The sequence below is a fragment of the Camelus dromedarius genome, chromosome 2 (assembly GCF_036321535.1).
Source record: "Camelus dromedarius isolate mCamDro1 chromosome 2, mCamDro1.pat, whole genome shotgun sequence".
Classification (NCBI taxonomy): domain Eukaryota; kingdom Metazoa; phylum Chordata; class Mammalia; order Artiodactyla; family Camelidae; genus Camelus; species Camelus dromedarius.
The window spans coordinates 111108211-111129716 of record NC_087437.1 but is presented as its reverse complement, the minus strand read 5'-3'; the positions used below and the strand labels follow the sequence as shown (position 1 = coordinate 111129716).

Here is a 21506-nt window from a genome sequence, read left to right as displayed (position 1 = left end):
CGATTAAACCTGAACTCTCCACCTGTCCCCCAAGCCCTTCTTTCCTATCTCTACTCAAGAGTTCAAATTTCCTAAGTCAAATCCATTTCCCTGACTCACAGGAGGAAAGAAGACTGCAAATATGAACTGGGGGACAAGGAATTCCATCAGGCTTTGTGGGCCCATTTTTAAGTTCTGCCACTGTTCATAGAAAGGGAGAGGAAAGGCACAGCAGACTTTTTTCCCCCCTTCTAATAGCAATACAAGGTCATATCTGCTATTAGCAGGATCATGGAAGCATATGCTGGGAGATGTTGAGTCTGGATGGGAGGAGAGTTAGAAAGCTTTTCAGCATAATGCTTAACACAAAGTAGGTGCCTGATAAGTGATTAATGATTGAAAGGAGGTAATATCTGAACATCAACCAGATGTTCAATGGGCCTGCCTACGTGGAGGAACAGGGAGGGATTTTACATGAGAGCAAAGGCCAAGCTGTGACAATTCTCCGACATGCCCAGGGAATGACAAAACTTAGGTTTTGCCCTGGCAGTAGGTTGGAAACATGGTGTGGGGATCTTGGACAGTATTTGGTAGACAACAGATACCCAGAAAAGCCAAGGGGTACATTTACAAAGAATTGTACTTTCCAATGCAGTGCTGGTGGTCCTATGGATGGCTACTACTCTTACAGAAGCAAAATGGGTTTAAAAAACATAATGGTAGTTGATGTAGAGGGTATAACTCAAGCGATAGAATGTATGCTTAGCATGCATGAGGTCCTGGGTTCAATTCCCAGTACCTCCTCCAAAAAAATAAAACACCTAATTACCCACCCCTCCCCCAAAAAACCCAAACATAATGGTAGTTGAGCTGAGATTAAAAGGTAGAGATATGAAATAGATGAGGGATGGGCCCAAAAGAATATTTGGGATCTATTTTGTTTTGTTCCTTCAACAAATAATTACGAGTGTACTTCACATATCGTGAAAGAAACAAGCACACTCTTCCTTCATTATACAGCTTCTGCCTGGAGCACTCACAAACTTGCCTTCACAATCAAGTCTGTGAAGAATCTTCTGCTGCCTTCCCTACTCGAATGCACATCAGTTTGGCTTCTGCCCTCTCCACTCCTGCCAAAGTCCCTGCTGAAGGCCTGGTTGCTACCAGGTACTTTCCAATCTTTACCTTGCTAAGTTCTGGCTTCAGCACCTGGATGAGGCTGACCACTTCTCCCATGCTCTTTCTTGACTTCTTCTCACTCCAGCTTCTTTACTCCTCACACACCTGCGTTCCCAGGCTTGTTTCCCCTGTTTCAGCTCCTCCCACCATGCTGTGCATTAATGACTCGCAGATCTCCACCTCCTCTCAGCCATCTCCCCTGACTCCACATGTGTTTACCCAACTGCCTCCTAGACATCTTCACTTATTTGCCCCAGGGGAAGCTCAGACTCCACAGGCCCCAGAAGGAAGTCCTCTGGCCTTGGGCATGTCAGTTAACCGAATTGGGCCCCACTCCCTGAACTATAAAACAGGGCCATTACCAATAGCCGCCTCATACAGAAGCCCATTATGAAGATTAACTGAAATAACACAGAATAGCATGTCAGTTAGACTCCGGCACATGGTAAACAATCTACAAGTGTGAACCATTATTCTGCCTTCATTTAAACCTATTCCTTCCTACCACATACTTCCGAACTTAGAAACCCACCACCCATGCCCTTCATCCAAGCTAGAACCTCCTAGAGCATCCTCCTTGACACCTCCCTCTTCCTTAACCTCAGTTGTGTCCCAGCCCATCCATTCCACTTAAGTATCTGACCTTGTCTCTCCTCTATTCCATTGCCTTAATCCCGCAGCATCCCCAAGGACTAAGGCTATTCTTTTCCTGACTCCACTCATGCTACTCTACTCCTTTCTGGGTAAAGAGCACATTCCATGACAGCATCCTCCTCTTATAATCTTTCAATGGCTCCCCACGGCCTTGGGGACAAAATCCAAACTTCTAGTAAGGGCACAAACTCTTCAGAGCCTGGTCTCAGTCCACACCACTCCCTGAGCTCCAGCTGGTCCTCCTTGGGTAATGCCACAGTACTCATCAAGCTCAAGTCCGAGTGTCTTCTCCAACCACTCTTGCTTCTTCCAGATGTAGCTCGGGTTCCAGTTCCTCTGAGAAGCCTTCTTGGACTTCCAGTCAGATGATTATCTTTCTTCTTTTTTCCCCAGGGTCTCTGCCCTAACATTTGCCACGCTTTAGTTATTATGCGCTCATCTGCCTGTCCTTCCCCACTAAACCGAGCTGTCTGCAGGAAGAAAAATTTAAAAATTATCTTCTAATTTCCATATTGCCAGAACTCAGCACAGTGGCCGGCAGACAGTAGGTACTCAGGGGAAGTGAATCAGGGCAAAGTGTTACCACTGAAAAGGAAACAACGTGGTCTGGGGAATCGAAATCAGGGTTTAGCGAATCCACTCCTCCTGCAGCACAGGGCTGCACAGGCGTTCTTTAGGCCTGCGTGGATATCCAGTGTCTGCACGTCCTTCTTGTGGCTTCAGCTCACGCAGAATTAACTCGCACAATTGGGGCAGACACAGGGCTGCATCGGCACACGCAGCACAAGGGCTTGCAAATGCACGCCCAGCGGGCTGAGGTCAAATTCTAAACCCTTTGTTCCAGGCAGCGGAGAGCAAGTGGCTCCGAGCCCGCCAGCCCCGGCCTGCCTGGGCGGAATGGCACACAAAAAGCCATTGGGAAACACAGCGTCGGGCAGGGACGCGCGTAGTGCGGGCCCTCTCAGTGCCAGCCTCCCGACCCTGGGATCCCGCGCTCTCCGGCGCCCCTCGCGGGAACCTAGACTCGGAGCCAAGTAGTCTCCCCGGCCCGCTGCCCCAGCAGGCGGGAAAGCGCTCGGCGTCCCGGCGTCACGTGCCAGTGGTTGGGCGGGTGGCGCGCGCGCGCGCGACCGGGGCGGGGCGGAGGCGGGGCCACCACGGCCGGGGCGGGGGCGGGGCCGGGCGGGGCGGGAGCCGGGCACAGGAAGCTCTTGGAGGCCCGAGCCATCCCAGGGTGCCTCGCGCGGCGTGGACTCGGGCCGCTGCCGCCATCCCGCTGGCTAGAGGGAGAGAGAGGCCCGCCCGCTTGCCGGTCGGGCCAGTGTGGGCCAGTGCGTGAGGGCGCGGGGGGCCGTGTCAGCGAGACGCAGAGCGCAGCCGCCACCACTAAACGGACATGTTGGAGCCCAGCGCCGCCGCTGCCTCTTTTTCCTCATCCTCCGGACGGGACTGAGAGGGGGCCCGCCACCCCTCCGCCTCTGCCTCTGCCTCGCCCGCCCGCTCTGCTGCCTCGGCCGCAGCCTCTTCCTGCCCGGCCTTCAGCTCCGCAGCTTATCGCCGCCTCCGGCCCCCCCAGGCCCGGCCGGTTCCCCGGCCCCGCTTCGCCGCGGCGCGAGGTCTATGTGACCGGCGGGCCCGGAGCAGCCGCCGCCGCAGCGCGAACATGGACGCCGTCAACGCCTTCAACCAAGAGGTGAGGGGTGCTTAGGACAGGGGGCGCCGGGCCTGCCGCGGGAGTCTGGGCGTCGTTTCTCCCGCCACCGGAGGTTTAAAGCTTAGGTCGGGGTGGGGACGCTTCCTGCCCCGGTTCCGGGGCGACGGGGCCTGCGCGGAGCGGCCTGTGGCCCCGGGGAGGTAGCGGCCGCCGCGGGAGCGGACCCCACACCCCTCCCCCACCGCCCACCCCTGGGCGGCGACCTCGGTCTGCCCCTCTCGCCCCCTTCCGGTCTTCTCCAGCCCGCGTAGGCGCCGGTGCCTCTAAGTTCGCCCCCTTCCAGGTCCGGGCGCTCTCGCTCTCTGCTTCCAGCCCCGTTACTGGCTTCCCAGTGCCGGGAGCCCTCAGGAGGGTAAGAAAGAAGCGCGGGCGGGCGTGGGGGGTGGGGGACGGGAGAGCGGGAGCATCTGCCGGTCGCCGGTCTGCGGGAGCAGCGGCCTCGGCTTTCCTGTTGCTCGGGCCGCGCCGCGCAACGGTGGCCGGACTCTGATTCCAGGTCGGAGAGGAGTTGGAGAGGGTGTTCATCCCCTTCCCCCGGAATTCCTACATTTGGGAAGTAGGATTAATAAACGGAGTGGAGGTGGCTCCTTATCATACCCAGTCGTGAACACAAGCCCGTTACGGGCTCTGTGGCCCCAACGTGACACCTAAAAAGTTAAATGGGAGTGAAGTGTTTGCTCTGCCTTAGTCCGCTAGAGATCCGGCTTTGGCCTCCAGTCCCCCACCCTCGCACCCTTCCCGCGGTAGTTAATCCTCAGCTCCCTTCTTTAGAAACATTTACATGTGAAAACGTCCCAAAACCGGGAACAAAGCTGCCTGCCTCCCTAAAGCTCTATGGTTTTATCTCAAATCATTCCAGGTGCTGTTTTTGAGGCTAGAGCCCACACATTCTGTTTTTTAGAATCGATTTGGGGAGAGGGGTCTTGACCATTGATGAGTAAAATGTAGTTAATGAGTGGAAACAATTGTCATGGGTTGAGTTGGATTATATTGTTTTTCCAAATACTAAAGATAAATCCAGCATTGACAAACTCAGATGTAGTAGTGCTAGATGTCCCGGGACAGTGTTAGAAACTTGCTGCATCTCACAGTCAGACTTAGTAGTTTTACTTGTGTCAGAATTAGAGTGCTATAACTTCCAATTTACAGTGCCATAGTATCGTACTCTCCAGTAGCACTGCAGTTAGGACCGTTTATTGCCTTATTAATTATCCTAGAAATGATTTGTCTTCAACTAATACATAAAATGTATTAACTGCAGAAGTTGGACAGTGTCTTGCAAAGTTCAGTAGTGATTATTTTCGGAATGGTGAAATAATATTTCCTGATTTTTGATGGCTAGAGAATTTGTAATAGTGCCCCAAAGATTTCAGGGCTGGAAGTTGACTTTGTTTCCTGAAGGCAGAATACACTGAAATGTTGACTCCATGAAGGCAGGGAGTTTCTGTTCTTTGCTTCCTCCCGACAGCATAGCAGATGCTTCCCAAATACTTGTTGAATGAATGAGAATTTATACAATTGGTACAATTTGTAAAATATAAGTATATTTCTTTCTCCAGATAAAGACTTTTAAAATATTTTTAATGGCAACTTAATAAACGAAGAGAAGGATTTTTAGTGTATTCTTAAGATCAGAAGTATTTAGTTCTGATTTAGGCATTATGAAAGTAGACATTAAGCACATTATTAAGCAAAATGTCTTATGTTAATTCCAGAAAAATATGATCAGTAGTTTTTACGTTGAAAAGCCAAAATTAGGAATGATATTGACTCCTGGAAAAAGGAAAATGGTAATGTACAAACTGAGAATTTTCTTATCATTGATTATTTTCCTCGAATAATTTTCATTTCCATTTCTAGTCTTTATCAAGTGCAAATTGCGTTATGTTAGGTTTATGTTACCAATTTCAACTCTCTTCTGCCAGACTTTCTTCTGAAAAAACTTTCTGGAGAATTTAGTCTGACTTCAAAATCCCTCTCCTTGTGCCTGCCTGATTGTAGTGATTTGATTCTCAGTTAATTGTCCCCATTCAGGAAATGTTATTGATTAGTTCGTTTCCTGTAAGCTCAAATCTCCCAAATCTTATCTTCATTTTACAAACTGTTGAGTGCCTGCTCAGCTGCAAACCCCTGTTCTGAATACAATGGCATTACTACTGAGGATCTCTGTCTCCTAGGAACCTAAACTAATAAAGGACACAAAACTTTGACAGGTAACTAATATGTGATGGAACAGCTTCCTTTGGGGCCCTTATAAACTGCTGTAAGATGGCCTTTGGGAGGGGTCAGACTTGAGAGAAGAAGTGTCAGTTTCAGGATTTCCAAAGATGTAGGAGAAGTGATTCAAGGGCAACAGTGGTGAGAAATAAGGAACATTAGTTTGACTCCAGAGGCTGCTGGGAAGTAAGGATGGTTAAAGTAGTTTGGGGACCTGACAAGTTTCATGTCTGTCTAATGTGTTTGAAATCTTTTTTTTTTTTAAGGCTATGGATAAAGTTTTAAGTAGTGGAGTGATATAATCAAAATGCTGCTTGATTTGTAGTATGTTTTATAGAAGGCAGAGATTTGGGGAAATTTGACAGATTGGGGACTGAGATAGGAGAAAAGTAGAATCTGAACTTGGCATGTCCATAGAGGGAATAGAGAGGAGGGGAAGGATGTAGACCGGAAGGATATATAGTCCTGACATCTGCTAGGTTTTTTGCCCTTTTGCCCCTACATTCTAAGTGCTGGGAGAGTGATGATGCCATTAACATGTCAAGCAGTTGTCAAAAGTATATTTAGTAAAGGGGAAAATGTTTGGTTTTTGAACAGGTTGATTGGAGTGAAACAGTAATGCAGAAGTTTTTGGCAAGCAGCTGGTCATGTAGGACTCAAACTTGGACACAAGCAAGAGATGGAGGAGACATGGGGAGTCACTCTCAGATGTGTGGTGGAGAAAATTGAGAGGGGGAGAGAAAAGGAATTAATATTTAATAAGCATCGATAGCATGACAGGCACTTTATGTATACATATCTAATATAATACTGCCACAGCCTTGCAGAGACATCCATTTATAGATGAGGAAACTGATTTTCAAAGAAGTTAGATAAAAATTCGCCCAAGGGCATACTACTAGCAGAACTGAGATTTTAATGCAGATGATTCCATCTTAATTACTGCCTGAAGACAATATTCTTTATAATACCAGAGGAGTGGTCATGGGTTAAGACTTAAGAAAAAGGCCACTAACTTTTTTGAGGGTAATGGGATCTGTAGTTTAAGATTGAATAGTGCTGGGAGAGATAAGAAAATAAGTAGCAAATGTAGATGTTTTTTGTTGTGTGGTTTGGGATTTTTTGGTTTGTTTGTTTGCTTTTTTTAAGAAGTTTGCTTGTGAGAAATTGAAAGGAAAAGTTGCTTCAAGGATGAATGGAAGGAAGACCAATTAATGGTGTACTAAGCACTGGTGGTAGGCCTTTCGTATGTTTATATAGTGTATATATAAGGTCTTAACCTAAATAGTGTTCAAGCTCTAGTCTCTATTAGGTGTAGAAGTTTGAGCATGTTGAAGGAGTTGTGCAGAAAAACAAAGTTTAAAGCAGTAACAGGCAAAATTGTGGATGAGAGGAAAGGAACAGATCAGAAGCATAGTTGTAAAAGGTCAGTATATTCTTGATACAGAAAGGAAGGAAGATTAAAATAGGTGAGGTTATTAAAGACATTTTGATAGGACTTTTATGGCAAGACACTGTGTTCAGTGTTGTAAAAGATGAAAAGATGAGTGAAAAAAATCAGTGCTTACTTAATTGTGTTCCATGTTTATACACAACCTAATGTGAAGAGTTTAGTATTTCATGTGTTGAATGGATAAAGGTTATAGATTGGGGTTTTTTTTAATCCAGTGATTGCAGTGTTAGCCTCTAAATCAGTCCTCTAAATCCAAAAGAATCTCTCTCCCACCTTTTTTTGCAACATCTATGATTTTAAGACTTTTAATTAAAGTACAAGAAAAGTGCAAAGAAAATATAACAAGAATTGACAGTTGTTATTATTTTGTTTTTATTTTAAAAAATAAAATATTATAAAGTCCTCCTTCCCTCTTTTCTCCAGTTCTTTTCCCACCCCTCCACCTACCCCAGTCAGAAACAATCAAATCATGAATTTAGTATCAATCTTTGTGGTCTATATACTATATATATAATAGTCTGTTTTGATACACGTGTGTATATTGTACATATTCTGCAATGTGGTTTTTTGCTTAAACATTATTAATACTATATATTATGTTTTAGTTCTTTCTGACTGCTGTGTAGTTATGTTATCATTTGAATAAATCTTATTTATGTGGTTCCCTAGCTGATGAACATTTGTTTCTCACTTGTTGCTGACAAACACTGCAGTGAACTTTCTCAAACATGTCTCTGTGTAAGTTTCTCTAGGACAGCTGTTCTCAAACTTTTTGAATTTTGACTCCTTTAAACTCTTAAAGACCACAGAGAGCTTTTGTGTCCATAGGTTATATCTATTGATACTTAGCATATCAGAAATTTAAACTGAGAAATGTATTTATTAAAAGTAATAAATCCATTACATGTTAACATAAATAAGATTTTTAATGAAAAACAGCATTTCCAAAACAAAAACTAGAAGAATGACATGATTTTATATTTTTGCAAATCTCATTTAAACTTTGGTTTAATAAAACCTGGATTCTTGTACTTCCTTCTTCATTCAGTCTTTTGTATTTACACACATCAGGTAGCCTCTAGAAAAGTCTGCTGTATACTTGTGAGAAAATGAATGAAAAGGGCAAGAAATGTCTTTATGAAAACAGTTTTTACCTCACAGACCACTAAAAGGAACTCAGGCCCCCCAGGGATCCTGGAATTATTTTTTGAGAGCCACAGCTTTGAGGTGGTGTGCTTATGGATAAGCTAGTTTGAGGGGAAGGAAGGAAGAAAATGTAAGTACTTTTATATTTGTCTTTATCTTTAAAATCAGGCAGAAATTAAGCTTTATGAGTACTTTGTATGAATTGATGTTGCTACTCTTACCCACTTGGGCTGTCAACCTTGAACCTTGTTATCCTGAAGGAAGAATTGAGTTCCACATCTTATTGGGGAGCTTGCCACCCTTCCTATTCCCACTGGAATTGTGCTGTATGGACTATTGCATATTTCACTTATTGATTACTAGGTGTAATTGTCTTCTAGAATTTAGATCATATGATGAGGGTAATTTTTTTTTTTTAGCCTGTAATGTTAATCTCGTTATTTTTGATCATTCCTTCCTTTGAGAGGTCTATCGAAATAAGTGGACAAAGAGTTGAAACAAGGTTCTCACTATGTGGAAGAGATGTAGAGGACCAGGGCAACAGTTGAAGTAAAATTGGCCATGTTACACTATTAATCACAGAAGTTCAGAATATTAAAAGTTAGTTATAGTTTTATTCCTTTGCTTTTGACTCTCAGAGAATTGCTTATTTCCAAAAACAGCAGAGAGCTGGCTTTATGGTGAGTGGAATAAAGCTGACTTTTCAAGGGTTTCTTTAGCAGGATTTATCACTGATGTTCTTGTTGAAAGTATCCCTCTTCCTGGTCTATCATTTTGTTTAGTTTTTTTTTTTTTTTTTCTCAGAAAAAGTTACATACACGTATAATAAGGAATGATTCAGAGAAAAACTAGAATAATGGAAAAGTTGGCTTGTAAATTTTTGTGAAACAATTCAGGAGACAAAAGTACCTAATAAACAGCTGACCCAAAAAAGTTGACAAAGTGGTAGTTGGTTTTTGTATATGTGTGTTTTTGTGGGAGTGTTTTGTTGGTGGCAGTGGTTTTTACCAGGTACAAGTTATAGGTTGCTCTGCTCTACCATGGATCTCGAGTGAATATAATTTACCTAGCATTTCAGGAAATTTTTTTTTTAAGTATAGTTGATTTACAATATTGTGTTAGTTCAGTTGTACAGCATAGTGATTTCAGGGTTTTTTTTGCAGGTTATATTCCATTTTATGTTATTACAATATACTGGATATAATTCCCTGTGCTATATAGTGAAACCTTGTTGCTTATGTTTTATGTATAGTAGTCTGTATCTGTTAATCCTTTATTCCTCAGTTGTTCACCACCCCCTACCCCCTTGGTAATTATAAGTTTGTTTTCTATATCTGAGTCTGTTTCTGTTTTGTATATAGATTCATTTGTATTTTAGATTTCACATAAGTGGTATCATATGATATCTTTCTCTGATTTGTTTCACTAAACATTCGTTAGGTTCACCCGTGTTGCTGCAAAGGGCAATATTTCATTTGTTATGGCTGATTAACATTCCATTGTGTGTGTGTGTGTGTGTGTATAAATATATGTGTGTGTGTGTGTGTGTGTCACATTCTTAAGTGAGTCATCTGTTGATAGGCACTTGGGTTGTTTCCATGTCTTGGCTATTGTAAACAGTGCTGCTAGGAACACTGGGGTGCATGTATCTTTTCAAATTAAAATTTTCATTTTTTCTGGATATATACCCAGGAGTGGAGTTGCTGGATCATTTGGTGGTTCTATTTTAGATTTTTAAGGAACCTTTATACTGTTTTCCATAGTGGCTCCACCACTTTACGTTCCCACCAACAGTGTGCGGGGGGTCCCATTTGTCCATATTCTTTCCAGCATTTATTATTTGTAGACTTGTTGATGATAGCCATTCTGACCAGTGTGAGGTAATATCTCATTGTAGTTTTGATTTGCATTTCTCTAATAATTAGTGTTGTTGAGCATCTTTTCATGTGCCTGTTAGACATCTGTATGTCTTTGGAAAAATGTCTATTTAGGTTTCTGCCATTTTTTGATTGGGATGTTTGTTTTTTTAATATTGAGTTGTATATCAAGTAACTTTTCTATGCATGTCTGTACATATTCAGAACATTTAAAAGGTCCCTTGATAACATGATAGGGAAAAGGTTGTTACATAAATGATGAACCTCTAGTGTTATTGATAACATTTTTTGAAATAATATGCCGAATCTTTTTTTTTTAAGCATACCTCAGAGCAACAGCATACAACTTTAATGATAAGCTAAAAACACGTGTACTGTGTTATCAGGTAGTGTATAGAATAAGCTTACCTATTAACAGTTGAAGTTTTGGTAGAGTTGGTAATTGTTAAATTTGTATTAATCAGGCTTTATCAAGATCTGTTGAGGAACTTAATCTAGAAGAGACACGTCTACCTTTCTGTGTTAATATTAAGTGTAATTAACAATGTATTGTCATGATTTTTTTTTGAGAACTAGATTTTCCAAGCAATATTATAATTTATTATGCTCCTGTCACCTTCATTCTTTTCAGTATTTGCATGGTTTAATGATTACATTTCATTGCTTTATAGTTAGCTCTTTATTGGTGCTTGTGAAGTCATAGATTAAATACTTAGAAACTTTGAATACAAATGAAGTATTGTACAGGTTAGCAGTGAATTCAGCAAGAAATTCAGTGTAACTCTAGAGTGGAGTTAAGAATTAGAAGCCAAGGCTTAGAGGAAGAAAAGTAGCAGAGCTCAGTGAAAGGTGAAAGGCCATCCGAGTACCTCTTGAAAGTGATAATTTCTGTTTGGATAATTTGTGATTTTTGGTATAAATCCATGTGGGTCAGTTGGAAGAGACCATAGAGCAGTAGTGTACCTAGCATATTCGACACCCAGAACAGAACGGTTTCTTTCCTTTTTTAAACACACTCCTTATTCTACAACAAAATTATTTTCAGAAATAATCATGAAATTGACCAAGAAAGAAATTTGAACTTTATACCATTTACACATAAATATTACAACAGAGAGTAGAAGTTGGTTAATATATTTAAATTTCATAAATACTTTTTAAAATAAAAGTAGAAAATCTTATCTATGTACTGGTCTGTCACAATAATGAATAGTAATATTCTGGTTTCTTTTTAAGCCTTAACTTCTGCATATTTGTCAATGACTGTCACAGTTGATTTTCACGTATTTGAGTTCAGTAGACAGTTATGGTCAGATTTAACAATCTTATCTTCCCCCATAATTGATTGAAAAACACTTCTCATTAATTCTAATTACAAAAAGTTGTACATAAAGCAGCAGATATACAGATAGTTGGAAAGTCTTAAACATAAGGTTACTTCGGCAGAAATTTAGAAAAAGTTCACTTCACAGTAAATTCTAGAAATCACAATGCTATCCATGTCTTTTCAGGATTGATTCTAGTGACTTTCAAATGTCCTCTGGGACAAAAAAAATTTCACTAAAGTGTTTTCACTCGAAATTTCAATATAGGTTTCTATTATATTTGATAAACATTTTTGAAATTATGTGTAAATGTTCACTTCCTTATATTTTGTTGAACAGTAATGGCAATCTCCGTAATTTTTGTTCATGGATCTTCAAGCTTCGTGTTCCTTTGTTAAAGGCTGATTCTGGCTGTTTGTAAATATTTATACCAGAAAAAAGATATGTCAGGAAAGAAGAATTGCACACAGCTATCATACTTTAAGTGCACTGTTTAAAAATGTGTGTGTGTGTGTGTGTGTGAGAACCACAGAATTGGAGACATAAACTGAGCCTGAGGAGGGTGCAGGCTATCCTGAACCTCTTTGTAGTGATTCTCCAAATGAACAGGTGTAGTGAATTTGCATGTTTTGCACATTGACCACATAACTGGAGGGTTTTCTAATGAATTTCCACTTAGAATAGATTGCTTATTAAAAGATACATGATAAAAATATACAGATTTGATGCTTATATATTAAAACTCATCAATAACCACAGCAGTAGTTTAAAACTTAAGAATCTTGGTCAACAAAATATTTTAGGGGAAGGAATGTTTTATCCCTGATACTTAGAATTGATGGTGTTTGATGATAAAAGAATTCTCAGTTTTATTATTGTATGTAGAGTTTTTAGAGACCCACTTTTTGCTTTCCGCTGGGTGGACTTCCATTGCCCCACTCTAGGTGTGTTATTACGTTGAAGAGCAATGGTTAAGCAACCCCATAATCTGTAAATCTCCCTCTGCAATATCTCCGTTATATCTTTATGTACATTATCATGACTGTTCCACTTTATTTTCTCCTTTTGTCAGAGCTTAGTTTTAGCTGATGTCGAATTATAATGCCCTGCTTAAAGGAAACCTATAATATGGAAATTTTTGGTAATATGGCTTTTAAGCCTTTAGGAAATGGTAAAATACTCTTTAAATTTTTATGGTCATATATTACCTAGTTCACCTTAATTAAGAGAGAGACGCTAAATGATAAATCACTTTGGAAAGAACAGCCAAGTTTGGAGTTCAATTGGAGATACGTTCAAATCCATAAAGACCTTAACCATTGTTTAATAAATCTAAGAGCATATTTTATAAGTTAGAGGTGGGTTTTGGATATATGAAATACCCAAAATAGGCACATCCATAGAGATAGAAAGTAGATTATTAGTTGAGGGATGGGGAAGGAATGGGAAGTGACTGCTAATGGATATGGAATTTCTTTGAGATGTGATGAAAATTTTCTAAAATTAGTGTTTATGGTTGTATAACTATATGAATATAGTAAAAACCACTAAACTGTACACTTTAAATGAGTGAGTTTTATGGTATAGGAATTACAGCTCAAAGCTGTTTAAAGAAAAAGGCAAAAAAGTCTGGTTTTAACACCAATTTTATTGTTTTGTTGCTTGATCTGATTTTTCTGTCAGTTTGGAAACAATATCTATTAGCTGCTGAGTGGCTCTGTAAATTATTTTGTTGATCCTGAATCCTAAGTTTGTTCAAAGGATATCTTTAGTTTTTACATGCTATTTTAAGAAGTAATCCAGGGGAGACAGTTCAAGGGAAGGACAGGAAAGGAATCCTGCATTTGCTCATTAAATACTAACCAGATACCAGGTTAAGGGTTAGGTGTTTTATATATGTCTTTACATAAACTGGAGGGGTGTTGTCATTTGTCCAAGGTCACACGGTGTAGAAATGGCAGTTCTGAGATTTGGCTGAGTACTGTCAGAGGCTGCCTAAGCCCAGTCCACACCCCCATGTGGCTGTAATGAAGTTTTGTGAGCAGCCAGTCTTTGTCTACTATACTGCTTATGAAGGGAGAGTGCTCCCTAAACAACTTTTGTATATTTGAAGCATGGTGGCAGGTGCACTATAATGTGTACTTGGGAATGAATTTGCCACAGTTTAAGAATAATAAAGTTTGGTAAGTTTGTGACTCATCCCTAGTAGTAGAATAGATGCAATCAGTGTTTAAAACTTAAGATACGCTTTTATAGGCATTTATATTTCATTTGCTAATTAATATTCACACTTAAAATTTTAAAATTGATTAGAGACTTTATAAATGTTGACATTTTCCATTTTAATCCCATGCTTGTGTATAGATCTAGTCATTACAACTTTGTGGGGAGAAAAATAGATATAGATAAAATACACAATGTATGGGATAATTTTTTTTCTTCTAATCAAATGATTTTATATCCTGGAACCAGTTTTTATTTCTTCAGTTAAAGTCTAGGAGGAACTATTTAATTCATGAAAATTTTTTATGGCCAACTTTGGGCAGACACAAAGTTTACTTAAATGAGACATAATAAAAGCATTTCTGAAACCTGTGTCCTATGCTAGTAAAGTAGAGCAATGGCATGGATAAAATATTTGGCATTTCCTAAAATCACATCCTGCCCTATTTCTTGAGCAAGGGAAAACGAAAGAATTGAAGGTTGATTGTAGTTGTTAACCAAAAGGGAGGTGAGGAATAGAAAATGACCTGTTGTAATAAGTGGAACTGAAGGATTTAAAAGCCCTGATGAGAGAGGCAGCCTGGCTTCTAAAGTGAAAAGTTTTGAGTGAAGGATAGACCTCTGGAAATTGTAAGGGAGTTAGTCTTAGGTGAAGAATAAATTAGGGCATACTTTATAGAGTGAGTCGTCAGAAATTAGAAAAGTAGTTCTGCTGGCAGCAAATGGTAACAGAACTAGGGGCTGGTGACATAAATAAAAAGTGTGAAATAATGCAGATGACGTTTAAACTACTGTTTGCTGTATTATTATATTCTGTTTTCTTAATTTTCTTAATGCACATAGAAACATAAGTAGTTAATTTGAAAGTAATTTCATCCATAATAGTAACAGTTCATATTTGCACTTAAGTGTTTTGTAAAGCATTTTCTAGAACTAGGAGGAAAGTTGGCACATTTGTGGGAAAATGTAGTAAGGTAAAGAAATGTAGGAAGAAGTAGGTATGAAAATTTTAAAAACTCCTGTCTTAGGGATATTTTGTATTAATGCCAGGTCTGTCTTGTCTCTATAAATTCCTCTAAGCAAGTGGAAAATTGTTTAAACATTTGGGTTTCAAAGGATTTGACTCTCTGGAAAGTTAACAGAATTAACATGGGAGTAAATTATATATCAGTAGTTAAAGGGATGCTTTCTTTAATGCACAGATGTCAAAAAATATATTTAAGACTGTAATTTCTTAAGATTTGGATTTTATATGCACAAAGGCTTCAGTTATAAAGATTTTAAAGGGCAAAATTTTATATTTTTAAAATTTTGTTGTAGTAATTTTGAAAAGGTGTATTAAAGATTTACAAGCCATTGATTTAAACGTAACTATTAACTTCAAAGACAAGATTTACTCCATGGACAAATTGTGTCTGATAATAACGATTCTACTTATTTATTATATTTAAAATCAAGTTGGAGAAATGCATTTTTGTGTCTCAGACACAAAGTTTTCCATTTTTAATCCATGAATTTTATTTTTTTCGTTTTAAAATCAATGCAAATTAGGTAAATTTAAATTAAAAAACAAAGAAAATATCCCACCTAATACCATTAACATTTTAGAGTGTTTCAGTCTTTTTTTCCCCTCCACTTGTGTTTGAAAATTTTATATGTGGTTACCAGATCTTTTCAGTAACTTATTAACGTATTAATATAACATATTAAATGCCCAGTATTAAGAAATTAGTTGAAACAAACCTTATGTAAAGTATATGTAGAGGTGTAAAACGGAATGTCAGGTAAAAAGGGACTGTAAACTATCCCTTATCTAATTGTTCTAGCAGTAAGCATTTTATGGAGCTGTCCTCAGTCTATATAATTAGATGGACAAAGCATCTTTGCAGAGAAAATAATTTTAAAAGTTTTTTTCTAATTATTATTAAACTTAACATGTATTCTTATAAAGTATATGTTACCAATAAACATTTAAGTTACGTTGGCTTTAACTCTTGATTTGTTTGAAGCCAGTGTATCAGATTTGTTGAATCAAATGAATGAAAGAGGAGGAAAGCTTGTAGAATTAAACAATTTTGTATCTGAGTCTGTCAGAACAGAGATTTGAGTACCAGCCTGTCACTGTGAGTGTATTTCCTTTTGGAAGCATCCATATTTTTTTCTTTATATTAAACTTTACAATTTTTAACAGGCACTTAAGATAAAATTTGTCATTTTGGGCATCATAATAGCAAAGGAAGGAATACTGGATGTGATCAATTTAATTCATTATGAAATAAATTTAAAGAAAGCAAATACTTAAAAGTTTAAGTTTAAGGGGAAAAGGTGGGGGATAATAAGTATCCCATTGAAAGAGATTCTGTCGAAAGATTTCTAGTCACTAGAAGCCAGAAGAGATTCACTAATAATTAATAACAGATCAGATTAAACTTTTTTCTTCTGTGAAGTGTACTTCCTCTAGTGAGGACTCTAAACCAAGTATTTCAGAAAGATATTTACCATGATTTCGTCATGAATAAATTAGAAAACTGTAGACAGGATGAGAGTATTGTTAAGTGATTGTTAGCCGACTGGTAGGGCTCAAGAAATAGCAGATAAGGTCATCCTACAAGTGGGTCCTGTTTTTTTTAATTTTTAAGAAAACCATTGTATTGGAGGAAGCCATATAAAGTAGGTTTATGAAATTTACAAGCTGACTGGAGTAGCTGCTACCTCAAATAGCAGAAAATGATTTCCAGACTACCTACGCAGATTGAAAAGACTGTCAGAAACAAATGTAAAGTCAACATAAAGATCTAGTTTTGATAGAGATTCCAGTGCGGGTCTCAGTTGATTATAAATGTGAGTTAATAATGAATTAAGCACTATTTTTTTTAAATAATGAATGATCTCCCACCCACCCATGTCCATCGTCTGAATCCTAGAACGTGTTATTAAGTTAAGGGTCTTGATTTGGGTTAATTATCCTAAATTATCCAGATGAACCCAATATAACCTGCAGGGTCCTTATATGAGAGAGGCAGGAGAGGAAGTGATATGACAGTTTAAGCAGAGGTTAGGAAAAAGATGCTGTGCTGCCAGCTTTGAAGATGGAAGAGGCAGCCATGAGCCAAAGGAATTTAGGCACCCTGTAGAAGCTGGGAAAGGCAAGAAATAGATTTTTGACTTAGAGCACCCAGAAGGAAGGCAGTCCTACCAACACTTTGATTTCATACTAGTGAGATTCTAACCTCCAAAAGTGTTGTTTTAAGCTACTGAGTTTGTGGTAATGTGTTCCTGCAGAAATAGGAAACTGATGCAAAAGACAATCCACTAGATTTCCACAGGAGCACATCTGGACCCTGTTTATTTTGAGATATCATACTTAAAAGGTTTTAGCCAGGATAGTCAGATCTAGAAACCATATCATTTGGCTAATATTCTAATATTGAAGAGAGAGGGAAACATGCTTAGTTATCTTTAAATATTATAAATATTTTATCACATGAGAAAGATCACTATTGTTATGTGCTCCAGAGGCAGAACTGGAATAGGAGAGGGAAGGTTATCAGAAGGGAGATTGGGGGTCAGTACAGAGAAGACTGCTGGTAACCAGTGGAGCTGATTAGTTGTGAGTTACTAAGCCTGTGTGACTGCATGGAATCTGGCAGATATATTGTGAAAGCAGTTCCGAATTTAGTAGAATACTGGTTTTGATACTAAGGTGCTATATAGCTTTAAAACTCTTTGATACTACTGTGTTTTCAATACAGAGAAGATTTCTGTACATGCAGCACTTGAATAATAAATGTAATACAAAAAAGATAATTATGGTAAGCTGGCACAAATAATTAAAAACTCGGGGGGGTGGTATGTGTGTCAGAATTCCCAGGGCATTATATACCTCTGAGCCATTTGTATGTTATCACGTACCAGGCTAAGAGATTTATATACATTCCTAATAACCTTATGAGGCGAAGTGAGTACGATTAATCCTCTTTCACAGATTTGAAAACTCCTTGAAATTTAGAAAACGTGAACTAAACATCAAAGTTTATACTGTTAGTAAATAGCAGAGTATCATGTTACTTTGACTAACTACCAAACACTATGAATTCTACAGGTGTCACGGGCCAGATATGCTCATTCCTTATGTTGTCTTGAAGCTGTTCTTTATTGATGTAAGGGATCATGATGAGCAATTCTTCATAATTTTTAGAATACTTTGTGTATGAGGCATCCAGCAGAATAGTGTTCGTATTTAGACTTTCTAAAGTGACAGCAAAAAGACAAACTCAGGTCTGCTGCTGGCAAGTATGTTTTTCTTACTAAGACTTTCTAAGAAGGTTTTGTACCTTTTGAGGCCTACTGCTGCTATTATTTTCAGTAAGAGAATTGCATGGTTTCTCCGGCTGCTTTGACACGTTTGTTTTCATTGACAGATTACATTAATTGTGAATACAGAGCTGGAGTAGCGCAGAATACTGCAGCTAGTGACGTTTATGGAGCGCTTGTCCTGTTGCAGATGACTAGTATATCATGCCATATACAAAAACTAGCAGTAGCATTTGACCCTTTCAGATACCTTTAATTTCCAGCATTTATCCTCATGTTCATTTGTCCATCCCCTTTCTCTGTACCACGCTGAAGTTTCTAGTATGCCCTAGTTAATTATATATTCTTGGTTCTCTTCTTACTCATCCTCATGGCTGTGATCCTGTGACCTTTCAGTTTCTAGCCCAGACACAGATCCATAGTCCACTGTCTGCTGAAATCTCTGCCTGGATTTTCAGTAGGCATCCCAAATTAAATTCAGTATGTCTCATCATTATCCCTGAATCAGTACAATATAAATACAGACAGACACAGATGCCTGCTTGATATTTTGTCTGTATTCTCTGTCATAGTTAATGGTCTCTGCATGTGTTTAGTCAGTAATCAGCATTGTATAAGGAGATGAGTATGCTGTTAAGGATTGTGAGCTAATTTAAAATCAACAAATTCTAGTCCAGACCTATCCCTGAGCATCATCCAAAACAGATATAACCCTTTTGAGTATCATCTCAAAAGAGGTGTAACAATCTGTTATTTATTAGTATGATTAAAGTAATGCACCAGCAAACTTAATTCTTCCGTATTCATAAGTGCTCAGTATAGGTTTTCTTCTCTTTTCCGAAGTTGTACTTTCTTTAATAGAATAAACACCCTTCCTCTGTCTCTTAGGTGATCAGTTGAAGGCTTTCTTGCTGGTCTATTTCTTGAATGATGGTTATACTGCTATATGGTATAGTCTTTATTTTAATTTTTTAAGTAGATTATGATTTAAATATAGACTGGAGTGTTTCATCAGAAGTTGCATTGGTCTGTCTGATGTTGCTCAGTTGACTTTGTTGTTGTTGTTGTTGTTGTTGTTGTTGTTGTTGTTGTTTAATACAGCAAGTTCATTACTGCTGAGATAATCAAGAAGTGCTATTTGGGACATTAAGTGAATATTAGCTCTGGCTTAGGCTTCATTAAAACACGATTCTCTAATGTTTTAATGGCCAGAGAAGTAGTCTTACTGTTGCTCATTCTTAAGATCATGTATAAACCTTTTTGCATCTCCTTTCTCTGCTTTTAGGTCCAGAGAAGGAAATAGAACAACAGTAATAAACAGCCATCTTAATAACTGTTATAACTGAGAAGTGGGCAGAATAAACCCTTTCATAAAATGTGTGCTGTATATTTCATGCAGTGTTGATTTTTTTTTTAATTTGTATTGAAGTTGAAATATTTTAAATTTTCTTAGTTTCTCATTGGTTTGTATAATTTCAAAGATTACTATCTCCTCTCTAATAGTTTTTCAATTTCTGAGCATTTATTCTCAAGGAGAATTTTTATTATGTTGGTAAATTAAAGAATCATGACCATATTTATTTATATAATCCGTTTAAATTTTTTTTGAGAAGGGGAGATAATTAGGTTTATCTATTACTTATTTATTTTAATAGAGGTACTGGGGATTAAACCCAGGACCCTGTGCATGCTAAGCACTCTACCACTGAGCTATATACCCTGCGCCCTAGATAATCCCTTTTTAAAAAATGAATTCCTATGCTAATATCTTTGTGTTTCTCTTGTTTTCTGTATCTTGGTATTATTTATAGGAAAATTCTACCTTTATCCACTTAAACAGAGTACATAACTAGTTCATATGTTGATTATATCTGGCATTGCATACTTTTTCTAAACTTACAGTTACCATTACCTATAGTCCCATTGTGTCTGTAGTTCTGAAAAGCTGTGAAAATTCTCTGTTGCTAGAGAATTTAAGATATGTTCCCAGGTAGGGCTATTTACATGGAAAAAAAGACTTTAATTCTTTAGGCTCACCTCTTAGTAAAGGTGATCTATGTCTTAGGGATTCCATATTTGAAATATCAGCATTAATTGGAAAGAAATGGAAATATGATTCATGTAATATGAGTGTTGGTATGATTGAAAGTGCTCAGGAAGCCTTGAAATTTATTTCAAAATATATTTTTAGAAGTGTGTGTATATGTGCCTATGATTAAAACAAAACAAAATTAAGAATTTTTAAGAAATTAGATACAAGCTTAGTAATGTCAGAATTTTATCTTTTTAACTCTGTGAGCTCTCATGTTTTGGTTGGATTTAAAATTTAGGGGGAAGGATTATTATTATGCATGTGTGGTTAAGTCTCATGGGAGCATCTGATTATTGGATTTACTGTGGTGAGATTTGTTAAATATGGTGTCATTTTTATTCCTGACTAAATCAAGAAATTGTGAATTCAAGCTTTATAATTGCATGTTAAATTTCTTGCCTGATTTAATACCTGTGCTTCTCCAAATGAAGCTTAGAATTATTTGAAGTTCTTTAAAATCTCAGTGAGGCTTGGATTGAAATATTAAATACTGAGTCACACTGTTGCCACTTTTGCCCAGGACCATGGTATGTTTGTTTCCATTCAGATCATTTTTGAGTTCTTCAGTAAAGTTTTGTAATTTTTTTCTGTTACAGATTTTAAAGATTTCTTACCTTTTACCTCCTCCCCCCCCCCCCCCATTTTGCTGCTTTTAACAATCTTTTCCCATTATATTTTCAAAGTGATGGTGCTGGTATGTAGGAACACTCTTGGCTTTTCTTTACTACACAAATTGTTAAACTTTCCAAAAATTTATCATTTTTTTAGTTAGTGTATTATAAATATATTTGTAGAACTGAAGGATTAACCGCTAATTTTACTTTTAGTTAAATTTTTTTTTGTTTGTTTTTTGCTTTTTAAGCTCTTTTCACTTATGGATATGAAGCCTCCCATCTCTCGAGCCAAGATGATTCTCATCACGAAAGCTGCTATTAAAGCTATTAAGGTAAGAGTAAAATAAATATATTTAATTTGAAAAGTGTTTTTGAAATTTTGAAATGTTTTTATTAAATGTGGCTTCATCTTGTGAATTAGTTCAGGCCTGAATCAAAGAGCACTAACCAGGTTTTACTGAAGATACATAATAGTACAGTATGGTGCATTTGCATTGTAACATATTGTTTTAAAACCTTATTGAGTTTTTTGTTGTTAGTATTTCCCATTTATATTTTTTAGCTATAAGAAGTATAATTGACAAATAAATTTAGTCATATAATTTAATAAAATATGATTTGATACACGTGTACATTGTGGAATGATCACCTCAATCAAGCTAATTAATACATCCATCACTTCACGTAATTACCTTTTGATTATCTTTTATGTGTGTGGG

At 38.1% G+C, this 21506-nt stretch overlaps 1 protein-coding gene across 2 annotated transcripts in view; it reads left to right on the top strand.

The window, feature by feature from the left end:
* The first annotated feature begins 3042 nt into the window (after nucleotides 1-3042).
* The window catches only part of SCAF4 (SR-related CTD associated factor 4), a 52959-nt gene continuing 34495 nt past the window's right edge, over nucleotides 3043-21506 (top strand). Inside the window, exons 1-2 of one of the 2 annotated variants that reach the window (XM_031458753.2) lie at nucleotides 3043-3505; nucleotides 21036-21119. In XM_031458753.2, the coding sequence (XP_031314613.1) occupies nucleotides 3476-3505; nucleotides 21036-21119 (114 nt within the window). In that variant the 5' untranslated portion in view covers nucleotides 3043-3475. The remainder of the gene's footprint in view (nucleotides 3506-21035; nucleotides 21120-21506) is intronic. The other variant, XM_031458757.2, reaches the window with a different exon arrangement.